The sequence below is a fragment of the Ursus arctos genome, unplaced genomic scaffold, assembly GCF_023065955.2.
Source record: "Ursus arctos isolate Adak ecotype North America unplaced genomic scaffold, UrsArc2.0 scaffold_24, whole genome shotgun sequence".
In the NCBI taxonomy this organism is placed as follows: Eukaryota; Metazoa; Chordata; class Mammalia; order Carnivora; family Ursidae; genus Ursus; species Ursus arctos.
Genome location: NW_026622919.1, coordinates 21,019,259 through 21,039,709, shown reverse-complemented (window position 1 = coordinate 21,039,709; position 20,451 = coordinate 21,019,259). Strand labels below are relative to the sequence as shown.

Sequence of the window (20,451 nt, the reverse complement as noted above, 5' to 3'; positions counted from 1 at the left end):
GTTGAAAATGTTCGTTTCTGAATAGATTATTATTATTATTATTATTTCCTATTGTTTTCTGCTAGCTTTATTTTTCATTTGTTTATTTTTAAAGATTTTATTTATTTGAGAGAGAGAGAGAGGGATTGCACAAGTGGTGGAGAAGAGGGAGAGGGACAAGTAGACTCCCCACTGAGCACAGTGCCTGAAATAGGTTTCGGTCTGAGGACCCTGAGATCATGACCTGAGCCAAAGGCAGATGCCTGAGCTACCCTGGTGCCTTCTGCTAGCTTTTTAAAAAAATGCTTTTGGGGGAGGCGCCTGGGTGGCTCAGTTGCTAAGGGTCTGCCTTAGGCTTAGGGCGTGATCCTGGAGTCCTGGGATCAAGTCCCACATCAGGCTCCTCCGCTGGGAGCCTGTTTCTTCCTCTCCCACTCCCCCTGCCTGTGTTCCCTCTCTCGCTGGCTGTCTCTGTCTCTGTCAAATAAATAAATCAAATCTTAAAAAAAAAAAATGCTTTGGGGGAACTACCAGAGTGAACCCAGAGAATTCAAATGAAGAAAGTTTTTTTTTCTTCTCTATATCTTTCATTTTAAATTTGCATGTCCCCCCATTATAGATAGATCATGAGGATTTACTATTTTGATCAATTTTTATTTTTTAAGATTTTATTTATTTATTTATTTAAGAGAGAGGAAGAGCATGAGGTGGGGGAAGGCGCAGTGGGAGAGGGAGAAGCAGGCTCCCCCGCTGAGCAGGGAGCCTGAAGCAGAGATCGATCCCAGGACCCTGGAGATCATGACCTGAGTTGAAGGCAGATGCTTAACCAACTGAGGCACCCAGGCGCCCCTATTTTGATCAGTTTTTAAAGTCTAGTATGTTAGATCCCTGGCAAAGAAAAACTAGTGTTAGCTTTGAAACCAGACATCAGAAGGTGTTTCCCTTGAAGGATGGTCAGCTGCTCGATTCTTTTTTTTTTTTTTTTTAAAGATCTTATTTATTTATTTGACAGAGAGAGAGACAGCCAGCGAGAGAGGGAACACAGGCAGGGGGAGTGGAGAGGAAGAAGCAGGCTCCCAGCGGAGGAGCCTGATGTGGGGCTTGATCCCAGGACTCTGGGATCACGCCCTGAGCCGAAGGCAGACACTTAACGACTGAGCCACCCAGGCGCCCCAGCTGCTCGATTCTTGAAGTGAGTTCAGACACCATTCCCATGGGAACCATCTAGCCAAAGTCTAGTTGTCCAAAGTCTACTGTCCAGTTCTTTATGATTGGAGCAAAAAGCTCTGTTCAGCATCCAGCCTATAGTGGCATTATTGGAAGGGTTGGGATTGTGAAGACCTTCACAGTCGTGTTTCTGATCAAATTCTACCTGCCTCTAAAGGTTCTTGGTTTTTAGAACCTTTGGAATATTTGCCCTTTCCTTTCATCATTGAGAAAGTGTTTAAATGGTTTTGAGAGCATTGAGGGAACTGTTTAAGTGGTTACTCCTTTATTCACAGGGAAATTTTGTTCACCTGTGTAAAGAGTTCAGGACCAAACTTCCTCAGTGGATTGCCATGCTGATTTTGATCTTTTAGGCTTGGCTTGGTACACATGGTCTCTCATCTCTGCTAGGGGCTACCTGTGAGATTTCCTATGTCCTAATCTCATTAATCACCTTGCTTGGAACCAGTTCTTCCGTGGATTAATTTGTGAAGTTGATTACCCTGTCTTGAACCTTTCTTGTCATGTGTAAGTTGTACTCCCAGTGATAATGTTATTTTGGCTTCGATTTTGGACAGGGGGTCAAGAAGTGGGATTTCCTTGGAACAACTTTTTGGGTGAATTATTGTTCTTGAGTTGTAGTTTTATTTTTGCCCCCTACTTTAATGTCTTAGCGCAAGACACTCCTTGGTTTTAGTCTCATTTGTAAAGTGAGGATCCCTTACAGACTGTAACAGGAGGACAGCTATATAGTTTTTGTGACCTGATAAGTAGCTAAATTCTCACATGGTATTTATGCTCTGATCAGATTCCAAGGATGTGACTATACGGGGAGTCAATAAACTATGGCCTACGAGTCATATCTGGTCCATGGTCTGTTTTTATAATGCCCATGAGCTATGAATGGTTTTTACATTTTTAAAATGTAAAAATGTAGTTTTAAAATGTAAAAATCAAGAGAAGGAGAAGACAGGCTACACACTGGGAGAAAATATTTGCAAAAGACACATCTGATAAAGGACAGTTATCCCAAAGAGACAAAGAATTCTTAAAACTCAGCAATAAGAAAACGACCATATTAAAAACTGTGCAAAAGACCTAAACAGACACCTCATTGAAGAAAATATACAGATGGGAAGTAAGCGTATGAAAAGAGATTTAACTTCATATGTCATCAGGGAATTGAAAAATTAAAACAGTGAGATTGCACTACTACAGATCTATTAGAATGGCTCAAATCTAAAACACTGACAGCACCAAATGCTGACAAGGATGTGCAGCAGCAGGAACACTCCTTCATTGCTGGTGGGAATGCAGAATGGTACAACCACTTAGACAGTTTGGCAGTTTATTATACAATGCAACTCTTACCATAGGATCTGGCAGTCACAGCCAGTGGTATTTACTCAAATGAGCCAAAATGTATGTCCCCACAAAAACTGCACAAGAATATTTATAACAGCTTTATTCATAATTGTTAAAACTTGGAAGCAACCAAGGTGTCCTTCAGTAGGTGAATGGGTAAACAAACTGTTGTACATCCAGACAGTGGAATATTATTCAGCACTAAAAAGAGCTATCAAGCCATGAAAAGGCATGGAGGAAATGTAAATGCATATTACTAATTGAAAGAAGCCAATCTGAAAAAGGCTACATATTATATGATTGCAACTATATGGCAGGCTGGAAAAGACAAAACTATGGGGACAGTAAAAAGGACCAGTGGATGGGGGAAAGGAGGGATAAATAGGCAGATCATAGATTTTTAGTGCAGTGAAACTATTCTCTATGATGCTACAATGTGTGTAGTTGTTGTTATACATTTGTCCAAACACATAAAATATAGCTTGCCAAGAGTAAGCCCTAATGTAAACTATGGACTTTGGATGGTGATGAGGTATCCATTGTATCAAATGTCCAACTGCAGGATGTAGATAGTGGGGGAGGCTGTCTGTATATGTGTGTGGGTGGAGGGGAAACAGGAGTATATGGATACTCTGTACTTGCTGCTCAATTTTGCTGTGAACCTGAAACTACTCTAAAAACTAAGGCTTATTATTTAAAAAATGTCAAAATAAAACAAATCAAAGAATAAAATGCGACAGAGACCCGTATGTGGCCTGTAAAGCCTAAAATATTAATTTTCTTTTTTTTTTAAAGGGGGACGGAAAGGTGCAGAGGGGGAGAGAGAACCTTAAGTAGGCTCCACACCGAGTGCAAAGCCTGACACGGGGCTCGATCTCACGACCCTGAAATCATGACCTGGGCCAAAATCCACAGTCAGCCTGACACCCCCCCAGGTGCCCAGTATTAATATTTATTATCTGGCCTTTTACAAAAAATGTTTACCAAGTCCTGGACTCTATCACAGAGGAACTAGGCGGTGAGGTGCTTAGTTTCTCTCTCGTGTCATGCCCAGTCCCCTAATTCTTCTGGGTACTCATGAGTGTCTCTGATGGCAGAGTTGTTCTCATTGAACTTGTTTCATCTGCAGGTATATGAGTGACCTAAAGCTGCAAATTAAAACGGAGAGAAAGCAGTGCCAACTGCGAGCAGGGCAAGGATGCCAATTCCTCCACCTCCTCCACCGCCCCCTGGTCCTCCTCCACCTCCCACTTTTAATCAGGTAGGTAATCTTTCCACCTGGCTATCTCAAAACTTTAATGGATACTCAGGGCTTCCTGGTGTAAGGCATACTGTACTCAAAGATATGTGGTGTGGAAAGAGAGTAAGTTAAGGCAAGTCTGTCTTCGTTAACTCATTCTGGTTTCTGAAAGGTCCTCTTAGGACTATAATGGCTTATCTTGTTTTCTTGTCCTGGTTCAGTCTAAATGGAGATTTGGACAGATCACATCAGAGCAGGAACTAGTCTTTTGCCCCTAAAACTATTTGTCTTGTAAAGGTCAGTACAGCATTTCTCTGGCATCATTGAGGAAAGGGACGGCAACTCTTAGTGGTTGTTTCTCGCTATTATTTCATCTCTTCCTCTTCTACTCCAAACCAGTTCATCCTAAAGCCAAGTCCGTCAAGTCTACCAGCCCATCAGAAAAGAAAGGAGTTTCTGGAAAATACTATTAAGAAGACTTAAAGGTTTGAAAATGGGAGGGAGAAAAACCAGTGTGGCTTCTGAACCAAAGAGGCAACCACTTTTACTATATGTGGATTGTGATATCTGGTGTCACGTGAGAAAGAAGCAACCTGGGTGCATTATCTCATTTTTTTTTTAAGATTTTATTTTATTTTATTTTTGTTTTATTTTATTTTTAAATTTTTTAAAGATTTTATATATTTATTTATTTTGAGAGAGAGAGCAGGGAGAGGGGGGAAAGGAGAGAGAGAATCTCAGGCATACTCCACGGTGAGCATGGAGCCTGACAGGGGGCTTGATCTCACAACCCTGAGATCATGTCCTGAGCCAAAATCAAGAGTTGGACAGTTAACTGACTGAGCCACCCAGGCACTCCTTAAGACTTTTTTTTTTTAAGGAACCTCTCCACCCAAGTGGGGCTCGAACTCACACCCCTGAGATCAAGAGTTGCATGCTGTACTGACTGAACCAACCACGTGCTCCTGCTTTATTCAATTTTGTAAAACTTAGAAGCGAAAGGAGCTATAGGGAATGAGTACCTGGGAGGGGGGTGTTATTTAACAGATGAGAAATAGTGCCTTAAAGTGTCGATATATGTTTGTGTTAGGTATGTAACAGATGACAGAGACCTGGCGAGGCATATGACTTAGAAAATCCAGATAATTTTACTCTATGCTTCTATATTGCTTGAGTCTTTCCCCACAAGCTTTATTTATATAATTAAAAGAAAGAGAGGGAAAACATGCAGATAAGAAAAAGAAGCAAATAGGGGCGCCTGGGTGGCACAGCGGTTAAGCGTCTGCCTTCGGCTCAGGGCGTGATCCCGGCGTTCCGGGATCGAGCCCCACATCAGGCTCCTCTGCTATGAGCCTGCTTCTTCCTCTCCCACTCCCCCTGCTTGTGTTCCCTCTCTCGCTGGCTGTCTCTGTCTCTGTCAAATAAATAAATAAAATCTTTAAAAAAAAAAAAAAAAGGAAGCAAATAAAAATAATCTGTAATATCATTGCCCAGAAATGAGACAATTTCTGCCTTCAAAGGCTCCCAGCACAATGGGCGAGATAGACAAGTCAACAGGGAAATTCCATGCTATGCAGGCATAAATGAGGCCACAAAGAAGCATGCCTCACATATTGGCTGGAGGCAGTGGAGGCAGTCGGAGAAGTCTTCTAGCCAGGAGGTGATACTTGAGCAGAGTCTTAAACGATGAGTAGTGTTTAGCCAGAAAGAGAAGAGGGAGGGCAGGTACTTGGTATTGAGGAAGTAGAATGAAAGGGTGCTGATTTGTGGGAAAGCATACTCAGGATTGGATCATTGCTTGAGGGGCTTGGTGGGAGAGGCAAAGGCTGAGGGTTTTCGCTTTTTCTCCAGGCAGCGATGGGGTGGTTGTGTATTTTCAGTTGCAGGAGTCACCTGACTGGGCGTGTGTTAGAAAGGTCGTCCTTCACAGTATAGACGGTGATATGGGGTTGAGACTGGAGACAGAGAATTGAAGACTTGGAGATAGAAGCCTGTTAACAGTTGAAAATCTGAGAGTTTGCATTAAAACCATGAGGATGGACGAGATATCGATGAGGGACACTTGGAAAGTAAAATCTTATTTGGTGACTGATGCAAGGAAGAGGAAGGAGTTTGGAACAACTCTAGTTTGGGGGATTGAATGACGGTGCCATTTACAAATCGAGTTTTGTGGAGGAGGATGTGAACTCAATTTTAGATATGTTGAGTAATGTTTTAATAATTTTCTCTTTACAAAAGTAATATATTCAAGAAATTTATGAACTATAGCTGGGGCGTGTGGCTGGCTCATTCGGTAAAGCATGGGACTCTTGATCTCAGAGTTGTGAGTTTGAGTCCCACAGTGGGCGTAGAATTTACTTAAAAAAAGAGATTTATGAACTACGGGTAAGCATAAAGGAGCAATTATCCATAATCCAGCAGTTCATAATAGTTTTATGTATATCCTTCCCTTCCTTCCTTCCTCCCTTTTATCTCCTACTTTTTTAAAAAGGAGGCTGTGCTGTATATACCTACTGATTTTTTTTGTTTTCTTTTTCTTCTTCCACCTCCCCCACACTGCTATGTGTACTGAGTTCTAATCTGCTCTTACGCATTAATACATCGTGAATGGCTTCTCACATCATTAAATGGTTAGTGATATCGTTACAGATTTTTTTACTGTACTAAAATGTGGCAAAAATTAGAGAATGCCAATAAAAATAGAAAATATTAAGCTATTAATAGTTAATCTTTGTTAATATTTTATATGTTTTATGTATTTATTATAGGAAAACTAGAAAATTCAAATAAATACAAAGAATTATTACCCAAAATTAATTTCTGTTGATATTAGTGTATATCCTTCTGGAAATGTTCTGTGGGTATGTACCTTTTCTTTCACTATAACTACTGCTTATTGAGCACCAGGCACTGTGCTAACCTCTTAAAAAAGAGTTCTTTAATTTTCAAAACTACCCTGCGAGATAGGTTCTAGTATTACTCTGTTTTATGGAAGAGAAAATTAATCTTGTTAAATGTTTTGTTTTATAATATTTTTTTATTTGATTGTGTCAAACATTTGCTGTCTAAAGATACTTACTTCCACATCTTTAAGAGCTTAACTGGCATTCCCTTCTATGCTTATGTCATCAGTGTTCCTTTTGATTGAACTTTTAGGTTATTTTCAGTTTTATGCTATTAATAACATCTTTGTGTACTTCTCTAGTTGTTTTCTTAAAGTTAATTCCTAGATAGAATTCTTGTGTAGATTTTTTAAAGGCACAAGGGGTGCCTGGTGGATTAGTCGGTTAAGTGTCCATCTCTTGATTTTGGCCCAGGTCATGATCTCGGGGTCGTGAGATCCAGCCCTGTGTCGAACCCTGCATTCGGTGTGGAGCCGCTTAAGATTCTTTCTCTCCCTCTCCCTCTGCCCCTCCCCACCGTTTCTCTCAAAAAAAAAAAAGAAAAGAAAAGTGGAGGGGAAAAAAAGGTGTTTGATACATAAACTACTTTCTGGAAAGATCATACTAATTTACCTTCCTCTGGATAATTTTTGTACCTGTTCCCCTAAATCCTTATGGCCACCATAAGACAGTTACGTGTTCTGCACAGTTTTTGAGCATCCTCCACGTGCCAGGCACTGTACAACAGTGAGCAGCGGACCCTGCCTTCATGAAGTAGCGGTCTCCTCTTAAAATTTTAACTTTTACCGGTTTCATTGGTAAATAATGATACTGTGTTTTAGCCTGCATTTTTAATTTTTTTTCCCGTATTTGCTGGCTCCATGATTTCTTTTACATAGCGTTCATACCTTTGCTTATTATCCTATTGATTTATAAGTCATCTTTATGTTAATACTGTATAGAGTTAGGATACTACCTTTGTGCGTCACAGATGATTTTTCCTTCAAGTCTATCATCTGCTTACTATATTCCTAAGTGGATAATTTATAATAAACGAGTCTTCCAGTTTTTCCCTGTATTTTAGTTGTCATGTCCTTCCCCTTACCTATTTTTTTCATATAGTACTTCTATGGGTTATTTTTACATTTATATTTTATAACTCAATTAGAATTTGTTTGAGAGTATGGGGGCGCCTGGGTGGCGCAGTTGTTAAGCGTCTGCCTTCGGCTCAGGGCGTGATCCCGGCATTCTGGGATCGAGCCCCACATCAGGCTCCTCTGCTAGGAGCCTGCTTCTTCCTCTCCCACTCCCCCTGCTTGTGTTCCCTCTCTTGCTGGCTGTCTCTCTCTGTGTCAAATAAAGAAATTAAAAAAAAAAAAAAAAGAATTTGTTTGAGAGTAAGCCATGAGGTAGAGATTTAACTTGATTTTTTCCCCCAAACTTAGCCAGTTATTATTAGTAGCTTATATTTAGTAATCTGTGCTTTCTGCATTGCTGAAATACACTTTTATTATTTCTTTTTCTTCTTTTTCAGAATTTTTTATTTATTCATTTGAAAGAGAGAACTAGCAAGAGCATGGGTAGAAGGGAGGGTCGGAGGGAGAGGGAGAAGCAGATTCCCTGCTGAACAGGGAGCCTGACAACGGGGCTGGATCCCAGGACCCCAGCATCATGACCTGAGCCAAAGGCAGATGCTTAACCGACTGAGCCACCCAGGCACCCCCACTTTTATTATTTCTTATATAGACTTGAGTTTGTTTATGGACTTTGTTTTGTTCCATTTATCTAGCTCTCTGTCCCTGTACTCCTGTTGTAGTTGGTCCTAGCTTTTGATGGTACTAGTTCCATTTTCTTAGTTTTTTTCCTATACTTAATCTTCCAGATGGATTTTAGAATCATTTTTTAATGGTTTCCAAAAATTCCACTGTGTGCTTAATTTAAAAAGCTCTACATTTAGAAATTGTGTAAGGAACATGGTATGATGTGTTGCATTTTAGGTACATGTGGGATATTCATTTGGAGATATCCTGTAGACATTGGCACATATGGTATTAAGCTCAGGGCCAGGAGTGGTGATGAGATATAAAGATTTGAGATACTTGGGCTTTTCAGTGGTATTCAAATCCTGTGACTGGGTGAGCTTGCTCAGGGAGATTTAGATGGAGGCTGAGGATAGGACTCTGAAGTGGCATTTAACAGGTAGGTGGAGGGTGAAGAACTCGAAAAGAAATATGGTGTTGGAAGAGACTGTAGGGTAAGTGGGAAAGGCATGGGCTTTAACACAGACCAGCTCTGCATGTACTAACCATGTGACATTAGCTTTTCTAAACCTTCATTTCCTCATCTTTGGAGCAAGGAGCCCAACACAGGGGTCGATCCCAGGACCCTGGGATCATGGCCTGAGCTAAAGGCAGCTGCTCAACTGACTGAGCCACCCACCCAGGCGCCCCTTGTTTTATTCTTCTTAAGATTTTATTTACTTAGTTATTTGAGAGAGTGTGTGCACACGAGCAGAGGGAGAGGGACAAGCAGACTCCAGGCCAAGCGTGGAGTGTGCCATGGGGCTTGATCTCACGACCCCAAGATCATGACTGAGGTGAAACCAAGACTCCGACTGAGCCACCCAGGTGCCCCAATATGGTCTATTTTATAACATTGTTTAGAAGATAAAGTAACAGGGGGGCGCCTGGGTGGCTCAGTTGTTGAGCGTCTGCCTTCGGCTCAGGGCGTGACTACGGGGTCCTGGGATCGAGCCCCGTGTCCACGTCGGGCTCCCTGCTCCGCTGGGAAGCCTGCTTCTTTCTCTCCCACTCCCCCTGCTTGTGTTCCTTCTCTCTCAAATAAATAAATAAAATATTTAAAAAAAGAAGAAGAAGATGATAAAGTAATAGGGAAGAAATACTGTTAGTCGAGATAAGAATTTTAGAGTCAACTGTCTGGGTTGGGATCCTTGCTTTACTATTTACTGGGTGCATGGCCTCAGGAACTGTTCAACTATTCGCACTGTCCAAATGGGTAATGTTGATAATACCTATTTCATAAAAATATTTCAAGATTTAAATTAGATGATGGAAGTAAAATCCTTAGCCTGAGGCATTGTAGGGACTCAAGTCAGTGTTTGCCTTCATAACATGTAAAGCTTCTAACACACAAGCCCAGCACACAGGTACTCAGTAAGTGTTAAGGCCTGCCCCCCCTTTTTTAAAGAGAGAGCGTGCGGGGGAGTGGGGGGGAGGGAGAGAGAAAATCCCAAGTAGGCTCCATGCCCAGGGCCTGATGCAGGGCTTGATCTCATAACGCCAAGATCATGACCTGAGCCGAAATCAAGAGTCAGACCTTAACTGACTGAGCCACCCAGGCGCCCCAGATAAGGCCTCCTTTCAGAATGTTCTGCATAGGAAGGGGACCTATACCCTTCACAGAAGGCACAACAGAAGAAGGACTAAAGAATGAGAGCACACATTGGTACCGATATTTGGTGCAGGATCTGATTAGGTTAGAGGGTCATTAATGAAATCCAGCTTGGCTTACGGTATTTATCCCAAGCTCCTGGTAAAGGGAACTATTTAGGATGAATAATTACATTTTCCCCTCTTCCTCTAGGCAAACACAGAGCAGCCCAAGCTGAGTAGAGATGAGCAGCGGAGTCGAGGTGCTCTCTTACAGGACATCTGCAAAGGGACCAAGCTGAAGAAGGTGACCAACATTAATGATCGGAGTGCTCCCATCCTTGAGAGTGAGTCTAATCTTCATTTCCTAGTGAGCCACCAGGATCCCAGGATTGACTTGGAGACTTGGCTGGCCTGTCATTTTTATTGTGGGGCCTTAAGTGGGAAAATTTTGTCCTTCAGGAGAGTTTTCTTTGAATGTTCTTTGGCTGTCTTCACATCTTTTCATTTAAACACCTTAGAATTTTCTTTTTGACCTTTGGGACACATTCTCTGGGGGAAGACTCCCATCTCCTACTGTAACTAGTGCTCCTTACGGCACATCCATGGCTGTTCTCCGAGGAGACCATCATGTTACTAAAAACCGCTAAGCTGAAGCTAGTGAAGATGTTATAATTGCCACAAGTGTCCATTCTGCTAGGCCTCTGGAGAGTTTGCTCACACCTGGATCCCTGAGTCCCTGGCCCCCTTACCATCTGGGACTTGGAAAGGAGAGCCCAGAGAACTCTGCTGAATGTGTCTTGATCCTGGTTTTCCCTCTGCCTTTCCTAAATAAGGGAAATTTGACTCCTTGTTCCTTTTGTTCTTTCTCTTGCATCACAGTGAGGAGTTTCATCTCCACATGAAGCTGTGGAGCTGAGAGGCCTAGCCTTTTTTTTTTTTTTTTTTTTTTAATGCAAAAGCAAGATTGGTTTGTTTGCAAATTAAAGCCCAAATAGAAGAGGGGTTTCTCCTCAGGATTAACTTGGTCACCAGCTCCCAGCATGTGAAGTGAAAACCCTAATGGTATGCTTTCCAGAGCCGAAAGGAAGCAGTGGTGGTTATGGCTCTGGAGCAGCTGCCCTGCAGCCCAAGGGAGGTCTCTTCCAAGGGGGAGTGCCAAAACTCCGACCTGTGGGAGCCAAGGACGTTTCAGGTATCTGATCAGTACTTTCTTCGGATATTTCCCAAGTGCGTTAATTTCTGATTAGTCCCAAGTGGGTCATCTAGGGTTAAGGTGTGTTGTAGAGGTGGGAGGAAGGAGAAGTGGGAGCAGGGGAGAAGTTACAGAGTAGAATAAAGCCAAAGCTGAGAGATTAAATAAAAATGTGTTCAACTTGTATTGGCAGTATTTGTCATGGGCCCTGAGCCTGAAACCACATTAAAATCCAGAACTATACAGGCATTTAACCTGCTACCATGCAGGTTACACTAAGGAGGCTGGGTGAAGTAGAGATACTGACTAACGTGTATCTAGCTCTGTTGATCGAGTGCTGTCTGGTGTATTTGTAGAGAACCTAGCTGGTAAGCCAGCCCTACAAGTCCCCAGTTCTCGAGCTGCTGCCCCAAGGCCACCGGTGTCAACAGCTAGTGGGCGCCCTCAAGATGATACAGACAGCAGCCGAGCCTCACTCCCAGAACTGCCCCGGATGCAGAGACCCTCGTTACCGGACCTCTCTCGGCCTAATACCACCAGCAGTACAGGCATGAAGCACAGCTCCTCTGCCCCTCCTCCACCACCCCCAGGGCGGCGTGCCAACGCACCCCCTACACCTCTGCCTGTGCACAGCAGCAAAGCCCCGGCCTACAACAGAGAGAAGCCCTTGCCACCCACACCTGGACAAAGGCTGCACCCTGGTCGAGAGGGACCTCCTGCTCCACCCCCAGTCAAACCACCTCCTTCCCCTGTGAATATCAGAACGGGACCAAGTGGCCAGTCTCTGGCTCCTCCTCCTCCGCCTTACCGCCAGCCTCCTGGGGTCCCCAATGGACCCTCCAGTCCCACTAATGAGTCAGCCCCTGAGCTGCCACAGAGACACAATTCTTTGCATAGGAAGACACCGGGGCCTGTCAGAGGCCTAGCGCCTCCTCCACCCACGTCAGCCTCTCCATCACTACAGAGTAATAGACCACCTCCCCCAGCCCGGGACCCTCCCAGTCGGGGAGCCGGTAAGTGCCTGGAAGCACCTTTTTTCCTATCAGATGTAGAATTGAGTTTATCTTCTCACCTTTTCCTCCAAAGCTCTCCTTCAGCGATTGAAAAGAAAAAGAATTCACTTACTCATTCAGCAGGTTTACTGAGTGCCTTTTTATGTTTCAGACTCTGTTTTTAGGGAAACAACAAACAGTAGAAAAGACAGAAGATTCCTCTTCTTTGGACAGTCAAGCAAATAAATTAGTTTAAAAAATTATATATGTAGATCTATATGTGTGTGTGTGTGTGAGTATGTATATATATAAAATCATATAATTATAAATATATACAAATAAAACTATAAAATTATATATATTATATGTTTTTATATATATATATATATATAAAGACAGTATGTAGATGTTTTAGAGAAATACAAAACAGAGAAAGGGAAATAGGATATACTGGGGTAGAGGGTGGTGGTGGTATTTTTTATTGCAGAGGTGGGGTGAGAGTAGGGTTAGGGAAGGCCTTACTGATAAAGTAACAATCTGAAGAGAGTGACGGAGTAGGCTAAGCAGTAATCTGGGAGAATAGGTATTGCAGGCATTGGGAACAGCAAATACAAAGGCCCTGAGACTGGGGACAGCAGGGAGGCCATTGTGGCAGGACTGGAATGAGTGAAGGGGGAAGAGTGGAAGGACGAGGAGGTCAGGAAGCTAGATTCGAAGCTAGATTTGCACAGGAGAACACTGTAGGACTTTGTCAAGACTGGGATTTACTCGGTGAGATGCTGAGCCCCTCTAGAGGCGTTGGAACGGAGGAGAAGTGTTGCTTTAGCTTTTAAAAGGATGACAAACTCAGGGCGCCCAGGCGGCTCAGTTGATTAAGCATCTGCCTTTGGCTCAGGTCATGATCCCAGGGTCCTGGGATTGAGCCCTGCATTGGGCTCCCTGCTCAGCAGGGAGCCTGCTTCTCCCTCTCCCTCTGCTGTTCCCCCTGCTTGTACTCTTTCTCTGTCAAATAAACAAAATCTTTAAAAAATAAAAAATAAAAGGATGACAAACTCTGGTGTTGAAAACAGACTGCAGGGGGACAGAGGTGGCAAGGGAGACCACTTCGGAGGCTGGTGCAGTAAATCAGGCAGATAGGTAGGGCCGCAGCAGGTTTGGGGGAAGAAGACAGGTGTTCACTTTTAGACAAGTCAAGTTTGACATGCCTGTTAGGCAAACACCAGTTCGTTATTTTCTCTTGGATTTCTGTCAGACTCTGAAGTTGAGGGGAAAGGTCTGGGCTAGAGAAATTTGAATGATATTGAAAACCACATGCTGGATAAGCTCCCCTAGGGAGTCAGTCTAGATAGAGAAGAGGTTGAGGCCTTTATATTAGAGGTCAGAGAGATGGAGAGTAGCAAGCAGAGGAAGCTGAGAAAGAGTCTATAGTGAGGAAGGAAGAAAACGAGAGGATGCTGGAAGGATGCCAAGAGGGAGTGATCAGCTGTGTTCAGGACTGGAAACTGAGAATGACATTGGTCTCGGCAACATGGAGTCTTTTGAGGGGGACCCCCAGACAACATGATATCCTTTTGATAATTTCGGTGGAGTGATGGAGGATGAGGGTGAAAGTCTAATTGAGATGTGTTTGGGAACTTGGGAATAAGAGGAGAGGAATTGGAGATAGCGATGTAGAACTCTGTTTGCTTAAAGGGGAGCGAGGGTGGGGGCGCAGATGAATGGTTGCTGGAGGAGAATGTGGGATTGAGGTTTGGGACCCCTCCCCTCCAAGATGGGAGATATTTCGGCATCTGTTTGTATACTGATGAAATGATACAGTAGAAAGGGGGGAAATTGCCTGAGTAATGTTTTCAAGAAGGCTAAAAGGAATGGAATCTGATTCATAGGTAAGGGGTTGACCTTAGATAAGAACACAGATAGTTCTTCCATGGTAACAGGAGGGAAGGCAGAGTGCATAGGCATAGATGCAAGTGGGTAGGTGGGCGTAGTGGTAGGATCATGTGCAAAGTTTTGTGTGTGTGTGTGTGTGTGTGTGTGTGTGTGTGTGTTTTAAAGATTTTATTTATTCATTTGACAGAGAACAAACAGGGGGAAGAGCAGAGGGAGAAGCAGGCTCTCCGCTGAGCAGGGAGCCCGGATACGGGGCTCTATCCCATTACCCTGGGATCATGACCTCAGCCAAAGGCAGATGCTTAACTGACTGAGCCACCCAGGCACACCTTCTGGTTTGTTTCTTATTGGTGAGATAGAAAGCAAGGACATCCACTGTGAATGAAGGGAGGGAAGGAGAGAGAGGGACATGAAGTGGTCCTCTGGGAGCATGGGAGAGTGAAGGGGATGGGGAAGTGTTCTGGGATAAGCAGCAGCATGAAAGGCCCACTCAGGATTAGGAGCTGTACACTCAAAGTGAGATTAGCACAGTGTGTGTTCAGCTGTGTGTTTGCAGGTACTAAGTGGGGGCAGCATGGTATTTAACCAGGCTTAGCTTTTTTAGGCATGTGGGACACTAAGGGAGAAAGAAAGCTAAGGGTGTAGGTCAGAGAATGATTGTAATAGTGGACCATGAGCCTAAACTGGGTGAAGAGGGGAGTAAGGAGCTCTAGAAAAAGTAGAAGAGGTTGTATAGTCTCTTTACAAAATAGCATGACTGAAAGTAGAGCATTAGGGAGACCATGAAGCTCTCTGGGACCTTCTTGGACCCAGGAATTTTGGCTCCCATGGCCTCTTATATCATTGGACTTTGAGCCACATCCTCCACAAATGGCTTTTGAGCTTTTAAACAGTCCTTGCAGGTTTGGATCATTGATTAAGAAATTAAGTCATCAGAAAGCACGTATTGAAAGTCCATTAACCTGTGCTGCTGCTTGGCGAGGTACATGGAGAGTTGGTGTTCTAGAAGCTGGCCGGCCAGCAGACGGCAGTTGTATGGTAACCTGTACATCCCTGACCCCATGTCTCCCTGGCTTTAGCCATAAGAATCCTAGTCCTAAGGTGGTCTTTGATTCTACAAAGTTTAGGTTAAAAATTATTTTTTAACTTAGGGATTTTTTTTAAAGATTTTATTTATTCATTTGTCAGCACAAACAAGGGGAGCAGCAGGCAGAGGGAGAAGCAGGCTCCCTGCTGAGGAAGGAGCCCAGTCCCGACTCTGGTCCCAGGACCCCGGGATCATGACCTGAACTGAAGGCAGACGCTTAACCAACTGAGCCACCCAGGTGTCCCAGGGATATATATATATTTTTTTAAACTTTATCTAAGCAGAGCCCATATCTTTCTAACCCTATCCAGGAATAGAAACAGGGAAAAAAATATAATTTCTGGGGCGCCTGGGTAGCGCAGTCGTTAAGCGTCTGCCTTCGGCTCAGGGCGTGATCCCGGCGTTCCGGGATCGAGTCCCACATCGGGCTCCTCTCCTCTGCTGGGAGCCTGCTTCTTCCTCTCCCACTCCCCCTGCCTGTGTTCCCTCACTCACTGGCTGTCTCTCTCTGTCGACTAAAAAAAAAAAAAAAATATATATATATATATATATATATATATAATTTCTGTGGGTTTAACTGAGTTGTTTTATTTTTTTAACTTTAATTAATTTTTAAAAATTAAGCTATAGGCCTAATGTTGGTCTTGAACTCAAGACCCCGAGATCAAGAGTCACATGCTCTACTGACTTAAGCCAGCCATGCACCCTGAATTGGGTAATTTCAGATGTCTGCAGACTTCTTGCTTCCCACTTCTCTGTTCTTTCTTTGTGGTTTCTTTAGAAGAATGTGAAATTATGAGCCTTGTTCTTCTGTCCCTTAGCCATCACCAACTTTGAGGCCTGATGGAGGCCTCGGGCAGCTTTCCATCTCTGTAACCAGAGCAGCAGTTCTTAGAGTGATAACACTGAGAGAAAATTGAGGTATTTTAGTCAGAGATCCTGTGAGTATTGGGTCTCTTTGTTGTGTGACATTGGGCAGATTGCTCTGATTCTCTAAGTTTGTTTCCTCATGTGTTCATAGTACCTTCAGGGGTGGTTGTAAAAAGTATGTATGAAAGTGCTTTGTAAACTGTAGTATGCTGATAACTGTTAGTGGTTTTATGCAAGGGTTTCCAGGTAGTTCATGGATTTATCTCTATTATTAAATCATATTATGACAATATTAAGTGATAATATACTTTTGTTTCCATATGAATTATTTACATTTGGAAAAGTATGGAGTCTTCTGTCTTCCCAGGGTGCTCAGGGACCAGTTTTATTGGTCCATAGCATTTCTGAATTTTTTCTTTGCAGAGTAAAACACTTTTTAAGGGATTTTTTTTTTTTTTTTTTTTTTTTTTAAAGAATCAGTACCATCCTGCTTTCCTCAGAATTGGGTTTATCTAGGTTTACAAAAGGTGGTCTCCCACCCCAAGGTTTCTTTTACAAACTGCTTCTTTCTTACGGTCCTTGGGTTCCAGTTCTGTCACTTGAAATGGTCTTAAAACTGTATGTGGCAAAGAGCCCAGAAACTTCCTGGAGATGGCAAAACCTGGTTGGGGTGACCCTGAGGGAGGGCACCAAAGGAGCAAGCAGATTGTCTGGGTTGGCTCTGATCACTGCCACCTGCCCATTGTCTGGCTGGTGTCCTTTTGAGCCTACCTAACCCTGCCTGCCTTACACTCCCTGGCCCTCCCCTAGAGAGATACAGACTCTTAGGGCCCTGAGAAATCTGGGTTTGAGGGAAATACTTTGAAGGTGGACTCAAAGAGCTGCAGATTTGGGATGAAATCAAGCTTCAGAGATCTGTTAGGTGGTGATAAGGAGATTTCTCTTTACTTATTGCTTCTAATAGCCCTTGTCCATACTTAAAACCTTGAAAAGAGTGAGGGAGACATTCAGAGTGCATCTTAGGGAAAGTGAAAACTAACATTTACTGGGCCTACAGTGCTGGACCCCTTGTCTACATAAATCATCCCATTACTGTTTCATTCTTAACTGCGGTCACTCTACAGAAATTCCGACAACAATTCAGGAGGAATAAGAAGATACACTCTTGGGTGTCTGGCTGGCTTAGTCGGTAGAGCACGTGACTCTTGATCTCAGCGTCATGCATTCAAGCCTCACGATGGCTTAGAGTGTACTTAAAAAAAGATGATGATGATACACCCTTTATCACTAATCCTTGTTGTCTGTTAAGCCGAGTAGTCTCTCCATGAATTATTTAGGAAACAGCTATTTATCAGACATGGCATTGGTACCAGAAGATAAACTTCCATCTCAGTGGGTTATACATTTTAGGGGGAGGTAATATAGTACCTGGGGTAGTTATGAAAAGCAGTGTGGGCGTAGTGGAAAGAGCAGATGTATGCTGACTCTATGAGATCTGTGACCTCAGACAAACAACCTGAGTCCCAGTTCCCCCATTTGTGAAATGGGGATAGTACCACATACTTTGCAGGAGTGGTGGAAGAGTTTTTAAAGATGTAATGCCTGTGAAGTACCCGGGACAGTGCCTGGAATATAACAGAAACCAAATAAATGGTAGCTGCTCTTTTTGTTAGTTAATGAAAAGAATAGAACGATATAATATAAACACCTTACTTAGAACCTATTCCAGTGATGTTGCCATGTCTTCAGACGTGTTGTTGATGTTACCTTGATTTTTGTCTTTTTTTTTTTTTTTTTTTTTTAAGATTTCATTTATTTGAGAGAGTGAGTGAGAGAGAGAGCACACAAGCAGGGGCAGAGGGAGAGGGAGAAGCAGACTCCCCACTGAGCAGGGAGCCCGACATGGGGCTCAATGCCAGGACCCTGGGATCATGACCTGAGCCAAAAGTAGACGCTTAACTGACTGAGCCACCCAGGTGCCCCACATTTTTGTCTTTTAAGAGTGAAGTGGAGGGGCGCCTGGGTGGCACAGCGGTTAAGCGTCTGCCTTCGGCTCAGGGCGTGATCCCGGCGTACCGGGATCGAGTCCCACATCGGGCTCCTCTGCTATGAGCCTGCTTCTTACTCTCCCACTCCCCCTGCTTGTGTTCCCTCTCTCGCTAGCTGTCTCTATCTCTGTCAAATAAATAAATAAAATCTTTAAAAAAAAAAAAAAGAGAGAGTGAAGTGGAGTCAGATGTAGGTATGAATATTTTTATTGATGGTTGTGCAATCTCAGAAATGAGATATGAGGGGCACCTGGGTGGCTCAGTCAGTTGACCGTCTGATTCTTGGTTTCAGCTCAGGTCACGATCTCAGAGTTATGAGATCAAGACCCGCATTGGGCTCCGTGCTCAGCACAGAGTCTCCTTATCCCTCTCCCTCTGCTCCTCCCCCAAGCTTGCACATGTGCGCACATGCACTCTTTGTCTCTAAAATAAATATATATGTAGGTACGTAGATAGATAAAATCTTTTAAAAAAATGAGATATGGACATCATATAATATTTACTGAACTGTCTGGTTAGAAACTGGGTTTGGAAGCAATTCCCAAAGAGACATTCCCAGTTTTTTTGAGCAATGAGCCTATCATTGGAGATATGCAATTCTGCAGATGAATCTACTATACATATCTTGAGAATCACTCATTTTGGTCTCTACTACTAAGTGCTAGAGTAAGTGACACAGCCTATAAATGCTATGGGAGAACAAAGAAGGAGGGGATTAGAATAGAGTGCATTGCTTTGGGAAAGCCTGTAGAAGATGGGGCTTGAGTGGAATCTTAAAAAAGAGAGGTAGGTTTTATAGTAAGGGAAGAGGGAAGGCATTTCCGCATCTTTTGGGGGAGTCACAGGAGCAAAGCATATGTGGTTTGGTTTAGTCAGCACATGTTGATTGCGTACCTACTGTGTGCTGTACATGTGGCTGAGCTTGGGAACTCAGATGAATGGACACGGCCCTGACTTGGGAAGAGGCACATAAAATGAGAAATTATAATACAATATGGTAGTGTAGTAGAGAGATACAGAGGCGACAGTGGGAGTCTCAGCCTAGGAATCAAGCAAGGAAGAGGGGAAGGTGAAATCAGGCTCCCTGGCGTGGTAAGTTGTTGTGTAAGAAAGGAGGATGATGTGGTGAGACCCAGTTGGGGTTGAAGCTAAGGATTTGAAACTTCATGATAGAGGAAATGCAAAGCCCTTAGAAAAGTTTGAGCAAGTATTTTGGAGGAGATTAGTGAGTCGAAATGAAGAATGGATTGGAATGGTAAGAGATGAGAAGCAAGGAGAACATTTGGGAAACTTTTTGCAGTAGAACAGGCTGAATATGAGAAAGCCTTGAATTAGGATTGTGGAGGAAGGCATGGAGAGGCAGGGAAAAGATATCAAGAGTAGGCAAAGTTCTTGACTGACTTGTCACAGGAAATGAAGAAGGTCACACATTTATTCTGGACTTTGGGATCTGGAAGAATGTTCCCGCTTAAATAGGGGTGAGAGGAGGGTGAATCTGATACTCGACAGGCTGCCCGGAGGCTCCCGGAGCCCAGATCTTTGGGAAGGCACCAAGGCACTCTTAGCGCACGTCTCTCAAATTCCCCTACCCCTCACCATCTCTGTATCTCAGCCTAAACTGCCTTGGATTTTCCTTGCAGCTCCTCCACCCCCACCACCTATGATCCGAAATGGTGCCAGGGATGCTCCCCCTCCCCCCCCACCATACCGAATGCATGGGTCAGAACCCCTGAGCCGAGGAAAGCCCCCACCTCCGCCCTCAAGGACGCCAGCTGGGCCACCCCCTCCTCCTCCACCACCCCTGAGGAATGGCCACAGAGATTCTATTACCACTGTCCGATCTTTCTTGGGTAAGTAACTAGCTGTTTTAGTCTCATAGTTCTGTGGTGACTTCACTAATTCCAGTGGCCACTCTAGAGTGGGAATGGTCACTAGGTATCCTTTGTTCACAACAGTTCCTCTCCTGATTTTCCCTCAGACTTTTGGGCCCCCTCCATTGACAGCCCTTGCCTTATGCAAATTCTAGGTATGAATGCTTTAGAAGAGATTGAAGTAAAATCAGTAGGTGTTGTGGTAATAACTCTGAAGCTGTTCTCTTGCTTGGATCATTTGTGGTTAGCTTTTAGGTCAGAGACTTTATCCTTTTCAGGATTATTCAGACAGGAATGATGTATCTTCTTAGGACGGAGAGGGCCTTTTCTGGACCTTTAAAAAACAACAAAAACCCATGGTGCACAACATTAATAATACAGAGCCACTACCTAGCTGTCCTACTTTGAGGAAGTCACTTCGCTGCTCTGGGCCTCGC

At 43.5% G+C, this 20,451-nt stretch overlaps 1 protein-coding gene across 2 annotated transcripts in view; it reads left to right on the top strand.

Moving 5' to 3' along the window:
• Positions 1–20,451, top strand: part of WIPF2 (WAS/WASL interacting protein family member 2) — a 44,287-nt gene that overhangs the window by 17,729 nt on the left and 6,107 nt on the right. The window contains exons 1-6 of one of the 2 annotated variants that reach the window (XM_057317836.1): positions 1,024–3,485; positions 3,680–3,811; positions 10,276–10,408; positions 11,140–11,256; positions 11,613–12,269; positions 19,784–19,993. In XM_057317836.1, the coding sequence (XP_057173819.1) occupies positions 3,749–3,811; positions 10,276–10,408; positions 11,140–11,256; positions 11,613–12,269; positions 19,784–19,993 (1,180 nt within the window). In that variant the 5' untranslated portion in view covers positions 1,024–3,485; positions 3,680–3,748. Of the gene's footprint in view, positions 1–1,023; positions 3,486–3,679; positions 3,812–10,275; positions 10,409–11,139; positions 11,257–11,612; positions 12,270–19,783; positions 19,994–20,451 lie in introns of those variants that run through there. The other variant, XM_026512902.4, reaches the window with a different exon arrangement.